Raw genomic sequence first — 7,971 nt, forward strand, 5'->3', positions numbered from 1 at the left:
TCCGTCTGGGGAAACACGCAAAAGTCACGTGGTTTGACACCAAGAATTCTTGGTGCATAGATTATCCGGTTGACTAGTTTCAGCTGCATGCGATTGGCTACTCACTCGTACACAGTTTTAATATTCATGTTTCAGAATTTCAAAGACTCAACAACTAAGAAGGTACGCATGCGCTATGTTACGTTTAGACAATGTGTACTTGGGTACATTAATGAAAGTTTCTGAAGGCTAGAAATGATTTTATACCGTATGCCTAGTAGTAGTCTGGTAAAAATTTGATGGGATTTTTCCCAAGAAAACTCGTCTTGCTTCTCCGCAAATCAAACATTGAATGGATCATTTAATATTACGCGGAGATAATTTGATTTAATTCCCACCCAGACCCTGTCCTGTTCTGTGTAGTGTAGCCCTGTCTGTTGTGTGTGAATCCTGTTGTGTGCCGGTGGTGGTATGTAGGCCTACCTTATTGGCGTTTTATTTGGCAGGTCATACGTGCGAGTTAAGTAGGACCTACGAAGGAGGCCTAGGCTAAGGACTAAACAATTAATAAACAAAACAAATTGGCAACACGATTTCATATTTCAACAGTCTCGATCGTACATTCAGCACTGTACGTACTCGATCTTTTTCATTTTGAAACAAAATGATCATTGGTTGATTCGAAAATCCATATTTACATACCGCCCGCCCCATATAGCCAAATACGGTATGATAACCTACGTCATTCTTATCGGATGTTTGCGGTCTGCAAATCGATTTCTATACGTGTTTCACAAGTCTGTATTTTCAGACAAAAATCGCGGCCGAAATAAAACAAATAAATAAAAAACAATACAGACTTGGGGCAAGTCTAACAACAATGGTGCAGCCCACGAATTTCACGTCGGCAATCGGCAATTGCCGACCTTATTCACCACCATGTTGTGTTTAGTTAACAAACCATGGAATTAAGATGATCCCTGAATTCACTCAACCATTACATCATTTTGCGTGTGAGCTGCATGCTTTCCTATCAAAACCAAGCTGGCTGGGCGCGGCAGACCTGTGTAGGGGAATACCCTGTTTGTTATGCCAAGCAAGCAACTATGCTCTGTGTACAGCTAGCTCCAGAACCATGATGTTCAGCAATTATCAAATAGAATTTATCTTGTAAATTTTAGTGTTAGGTTTTTATATTTTAGTTAATTTTGCTAGTTCTTTTTGCATAACATATAGCTAGGGAGGAGGCCTAGGCCTAGCTATGCCTTAGGTTAGCAAGAGGTTAGGCCTTGGTGAATTTTCTATTTTTAGAACTGCCGAGACTGCCGACCTTGGCGAATTTAAGGTCGGCAATTTTTTGCCGACCTTCTTTTTTCTGAATTTCGTGGGCTGATGGTGTTTATTGCAAAGCTGTGTACCCAAATGTTGTTCAGGGAAAAATTTCATGTAACAATTTTGTTTAGCAATATTGCTAATCAAACTGATTTTTAAGTCGAGAAACATAGTTTTGTATTATATTTTTTGCTACACAATTTTAGAAATGTGTAGCAATAAGGTTGTTTTGTATAGCTTTTTGCTATGCTACACTGACGAAAATGTTCCCTGGTTGTTGTTTTAAACATAATATAATTTGGGGGTGTCACGAAAGCTCAGACCACGAAAGCTCAGACCCCCTAAGACCTAAGATCACGAAAGCTAAGACCCAACACCTAAGATTACAAATATTTATCTTTCGCACCTGCCTTGTATTTTAACTCCCAACATTTATTCTGAATACCACACCTTAGAATTGGCACTTTCATGAAAAAGAATCACATAAAAAGTAACAAATACATTTTTAAATTGATGATTTTACAGACGTTTTTCTCGCACACAAAATGACTAGCCTACAGTACAGTAGGCCTACCCCATGGGCCATGTTCAATGTTTTTGTTTCTATGGAACGTCAAAAGAGCAAAAATTATATAGAGGGCTGAAAACTCTGTGGAGTCCATCTACAGTGTGGATGGAACAATGTAAAATTAAAATTGTAATGATAATAGTATAATCATGCAAGTACGAAGAAATAAATACTGGCAAATAAATTTTAACTTAAAAATCATGATAAGTTTTTTTGTTTCGTTTTCTTTCTGTTTTTATACTTGTACTATTATTGTTGCTCTTTTGGCGCTCCATAGAAACAAAAACATTGAGCATGGAGCTCGAGGAGTTACATTACAGTATACAAAGAAACACATCTGTAAAATCATCAATTTAAAGGATTTATTTATTTGTTATTATGTGTTTCTCCTTCTGAAAGTACTTATAAGTCCTAATTTTAAAGTGTGGTGTTCAGGATAAAGTTAGTCAACAAATTTGGAATCAAAATACAAGAAAGGCAGGTGCGTAAGAAAAACATCCTCTGAACCAACACAATGGAGTAAATATATACCAACAAACAACCCGTCAAGTTTGTTTGTTGTAAAGAAAAAATATACATTTACTCAACGGGCGAAAATAATGTGAGTTTATCTATGTTTTGCGGTAGTATTAAATTATATTTATGGTAATAAATGAAACCTACTGTGTTTAAAATTATGTATGGATAAACAAGTATTGTTTTTAAGCTGTAGTATATCTTAGTATTTGTAATCTTAGGTGTTGGGTCTTAGCTTTCGTGATCTTAGGTCTTAGGGGTCTGAGCTTTCGTGGTCTGAGGTTTCGTGACACCCTATAATTTGGTACTGCCCTACAAGTAATTGTCAATAATTATTTTATTCAATACTCACTTAAACTTGTTTAGTTATTATTAGAGTATTAATTTTATTTCTGGAATATTTAGAATTAAATACCCCGGAGAGAGACTATGTGAACACCGTAATGATATTATTATTGAATATTCTCCCTCTTAAATTAATACTTAAAACTAAAAGTAAAAATACAAGAAACATGAAAAAGAATATTTTAAACTTATTTTAGTTAAAAATCTATGTAACACACTAAATATACAGGAAAGTGGGAAATGTGATGTTAGCAATGTATATACGGTAGTGTCTCTGTGTAGTAGGCCTACAAAAATAATTCTCAAAAATGAATTAATTATAATATATCATGTCTTAAAAGGTGTCATTATTTTGTATAACATATAATCTTTTTCATTTTCCTCTAATGAAATAATATTACATATAAAAGGCATTCTTTATAAGCAAAACCCCCAATTAGTCTTAGGCTTAGCTTATACCAAGCCAAAAAACGCCCAGGCAGACAATGAGAATTGGCCTAGGAACATAAATCTTTAAAAAAATCAATATGTAACTAAGTATTATATGAACTAAAGTCTTATTATCAAATTATTAAGTAGTATAAATTGTTTTTTATATTATGTTTACGTTAAATTAGTACTTTCTTAAAACTACATTTTGTAGTTGAGTTGATTCTTTCATGACAAATGCAGTTGAGTGAGTCTTTCGTGATTTTCTTGTGTATGATTGATCAAGAATGTCATGAAAAAACAGTAAAACTGACATATCTAAAATTATAGTCAGTAATTTTAATAATTTTGTCTACACAATAAAGCGTACTTATATGTACTACTAAAAGGTGTGAAAATCAAAATAATATTATCTACACATAAGAAGGGCTAAAACAATAACACATATGAGGCGCTCCAGCTCAAAAGCGGCGCTGTGTCGCAATAGACCAACCTATGTAATAACTATCACAAAGTTCAATTTCAGCGAATTTGAAAACATTTTCAATTTTATTTTTTTTACATAATATAAATTATTGATTGTTTTACCTACCCACGAAGTCTTATAATGAACCAATAAATATAAATGTGTTAAATTCCGTAATCTTTGAAGTGTGTTTCTTTTAAAATATCTGAAAACAAAAATGTACAGTGCCCGAACGACAATAAAATACTCCATTTTTCGCTAGAAGTATCATCGGCTTTCTCCTTCGCAAACTCCGCCATGTTTGGTATCGGCAGAAAGCTTAGATTTTATTCTATCTAACCCTGCCCTTGATTCGTTGGATAAATATTATTCTAACCAATTAAACATCGTCTTATTGCCGTCTTGTTGTTGCTATCTTGCCCAAACAAATCTGTAAAAACTACGTTGCTGATTGGTCAATTTTCATTACATCATTACTGAGCATGCGCATTTGCTATGTTTACGCTTCGATCTGGCTACCGCGCCTGCGCAAAGTAGATCGAACAACACATGTTCCAGGGAAATTCTCACGAAAACATACTTTATTCATCTAGCGAGCGATAACTATTATTTATATTACTGATTTTTCGCAATACGTTCGTAATGTCTCGGAAGGACCCGCCTAAGGAAATTCTAGATGCGTTAAATGGTGCCAATGATTTTGGTTTTATTTTGATAATGAGGATGCTGAAGTAATCTCAACCAACTCATGATGACCAACTAGGTCTAGGCCTAGGGCCTAGTACTTTTTGCTGACGATGACGAAGTTGAGAATGGCCATCCTAGGCCCGTTACCCAGAGGGTAGACGTCCTTTTAGATGTAATGAAATGCCTCTGTAAGTACATTTGATTTTTTCTTGTATGTAAACTAAAATCCGTCTTGTCACATTAAATGTTGAACATCACTATGAAGAAATGATATAACTTTAACTTTATATTATTAATATTACTAGGCTAGGCCTATGGTCTACTATACTAATTCAATAAATTAGTTGAGGTAAAATAAAGTCAACTTAGGCTTAGGCTAATTAAAAATGTCAATAAGCAAATTTGATTTTTACAAATACATTCATGCTTGTTTGTTAAATTAAACTGACTGTATTTGTTTTTCTTTAGTTGTGACAAAACTGCAGATTGGTGTAACATTCAAAATGATGAAGAACTGCAGAAAATCCGATCATTCAAACACTGCATATGTGGTAACGGACACGACAAAAACGTTTGCCTAAAACAATTTGAGGAAGAATTTATGTATGGTGTATTACAAGGAGTATATTGATACGCCTACAGTTGCTGAAGAATGAAAACAACATACCTCCACTTATTTTACCAGAACCCATTCCATACCCTGGTTTATCATTTAAAAGGCAATCATACCTCTATGACTCGGTACAAGAGTTTTGTAAATTTGAGGCAAGGGATAGTGTGTGTCCCGCTCCAAGCGAGTAGAGGTCCTGTCGAAATATATTGTTGTAGAGTTAAAAATCTTGTTTAGCAATTTATTTATTTGCAATAAAATTAATATAGATTTTAAGTGACAGTTGCGGCAATTTTAACTGGTCAAATATTTAAATTTTTATTTGTTTTGTATTTATATTTTAATGTGCAATCTATTTACTTTTCTATTAAATGAAATTTTTTGACGATCATCTCATACTGGTTTAACTTTTTTAACAGGGCAATAACTTTAATAGCAATTTATTAATATACTTTTATTTATACTTTTATTTATACTTTTATTTTATACTTTCATTTAATACAGTAATTCAAAAATGTGTATATAAATTTTCTCAGTGTCATGCTTTGTCGACTTTCATTTTGTTGGCATTCAGTTGAGTTACTGAAAATGATAATTTTGAAATAAATTAATGATTTTAACAACTAATGTTCTTTATTGTATTGTTATTGTGTGTGCAAAATTTCTTTACAATCAGACAATGGGAACTTTACTGTTGCTATGGTGTTTTGACTGTCCTTTTCCAAAACCAGCTCTGTTGATTTCAAAGTCATTTTCCTCTAAAACCTGGATTTCCTTTTAGTGAAAGTGCTGTTTAGTTTTTGGCTTATAACTTTGGATAGGTTCAACTAAATTTAATGTATGATATATCATTGTAAAGCTTAATATGTAAAGAATATGAATTTATAAAAAGATAGGAATTAAAAAAATTTATCTGGATGCTGATTTTGAGCTGGTGTGCCTCATTTTGTTGATTATCTCAAAACTTTGCTTTATGCAGTTGAGTCGTTCTTTCATGACGGGACAGTGTTATTATCAGCAAATTTTGACAAAAAAACAGATTGACTGTGTTAAGATTTCTCCGAGTAGACTTTTAAGACCGCGTTCTAGCAATGGTCTATTAATAAAGACTACTTGCTACAGTACGTCACAAATTATAGCCGTTAATCATAAAATTGGTCAAATCTATAACGTTTACGATCCATAGTCTCATAATTTTGTTTTTACATTTACACAATAATCTAATAACCTATACTCACTACCCCTAATAGGCCTTTGTTGTGTCATTTTTGTTTTAGTGGGCCAAGGTATTAACACCATTACTGCAGAATCGCAAACTGCAATTGAAGGACAGCAGATAACACTGCCATGTTATTATACACCAACAAATGCGATCGTTGGAAAAATGTACTGGAATAAAAATGGAACGCCTATTGCAATAAAAGGAGAGACACCAGATTCTACTTCTAGATACTGGTTGAGTGATCCAACACTGATTGGCAATGCAGGAAATGTTAGCTTGGTTATCGAAAACGTCACCAGATGGGATGCAGGATCATACACTTGTGGAGTAAATGATGAATCTACTGGTGGTGTTATAATTCGCAAAGATGTCTGTGAATTAACAGTGTATTGTAAGTATTGATAATATATAGACATGTATATTTGTACCCTGAACAAAACAACCCTGTTTTCTGACCACCTATATAATAGTTTGCTGTGACCTGAACCAAGAAAGTGGCTTTCTTCAAATTACAAAGAGAACCGTTCAATTGACCCCTCAGAAGTTTAAAAACAGGCCTGGTAACTGTAATGCAATAGAAAATGTTATTTATCTACATTAAAAAAATAATTTTAATTATTGACAGATTTGGATAAGCCAACACTGTCAACTTTAGGTCCTTTGGAAGTTGCAAGAGGAAGCAAAGTTGAAATGTCTTGCGTCTTGAACGAAGCCTTCCCGACACCAATAAAAATAACATGGTTTTATGGAAATATGATGTTGGAAGAAAATCAAAATGATACAGTACTAGAAATTGGATTGTTTAATGAAAGTGATGCGGGGAATTATAGCTGTAAAGTGGAAAATGGCGGTTTATTTGGTGAAAATGGAAAACCAAGTAACTATCTTACGTTTTGGCTGAAGAAAGGTAAATTATAAGATGATAGTAGATACATTGTCTTTTTCTAGCCCAGTTTTGATTATAAAGCAAGTGAGATCTTATTTTAGAGTGTTTTTTAGATACTAGCAATTACCGTATATATATAAATAAATAATTAATTTTTATGAGTTGAATGTTGAGAATATGTCTTGAGTTGTAGCTTAAACAACGTAAGTGCTTCTACCTTGTATCGTCTAGGACCAATAGAAAAAGAGGCTGTGGCAAAAAATCAAACAAACATCTCGACAACAGTTAACAGCAGTACGACAACTGTAGCAGTGTTAGTTAGTATAGCAATCATCATCATAGTGGGGTGCAGTATATCTTATAAAATATATCCAAAACTTCAGGATTATTTTGCTGTAAGTATTTTAATCATAATAAATGAAACCAGCCATTATAAAACTGAAAAATTAGTTGATTGGTAGCTACAAACTTGTATTCAAATAAAATGTGCCTAAATGTCCAATCCAATCGGTAATAACAAAGAATATCACAAGAATGAGTAATCCACGATTTTTCCATTAGAAATTTGTAACAGAGAGTGATGCCTGCCCTCATAAGGGCAGATGTATACAGACTAAATAAGACTTGATTTAATAGAGTACATGTCACATTAAATAGAATTATGAAATATTTTGGATCTATAAAACATTTTATAAAACATATTTAATAACAAACTAGTGTACACTTCTACAGAAAATTATTTACCACCATGCCAAATTCACAAAGAAAGGCCGAACAGCAACAACAAAAATCAAACAAGATTACTCAGCATAGCCTATTCTTTGCCATTGCTGCGTACTAATCTACATTAAATTAAGTTTTTATGATATAAATTAGTATAAAATACATTATTAATTAATATTTAATTAATGTATTTTTGTTTACCAGAAAC

General features: G+C 33.0%; 1 protein-coding gene across 1 annotated transcript in view; it reads left to right on the plus strand.

Moving 5' to 3' along the window:
• LOC140041756 (cell adhesion molecule CEACAM6-like) overlaps positions 1-7,661 on the plus strand; it is a 64,929-nt gene extending 57,268 nt beyond the window's left edge. The window contains exons 2-5 of the mRNA XM_072087655.1: positions 6,210-6,545; positions 6,780-7,061; positions 7,272-7,357; positions 7,602-7,661. Coding sequence (XP_071943756.1) covers positions 6,317-6,545; positions 6,780-7,061; positions 7,272-7,357; positions 7,602-7,661 — 657 coding nt within the window. The 5' untranslated portion in view covers positions 6,210-6,316. The remainder of the gene's footprint in view (positions 1-6,209; positions 6,546-6,779; positions 7,062-7,271; positions 7,358-7,601) is intronic.
• The last annotated feature ends 310 nt before the right edge of the window (positions 7,662-7,971 follow it).

Source organism: Antedon mediterranea, chromosome 1 (assembly GCF_964355755.1).
Source record: "Antedon mediterranea chromosome 1, ecAntMedi1.1, whole genome shotgun sequence".
Lineage (NCBI taxonomy): Eukaryota > Metazoa > Echinodermata > Crinoidea > Comatulida > Antedonidae > Antedon > Antedon mediterranea.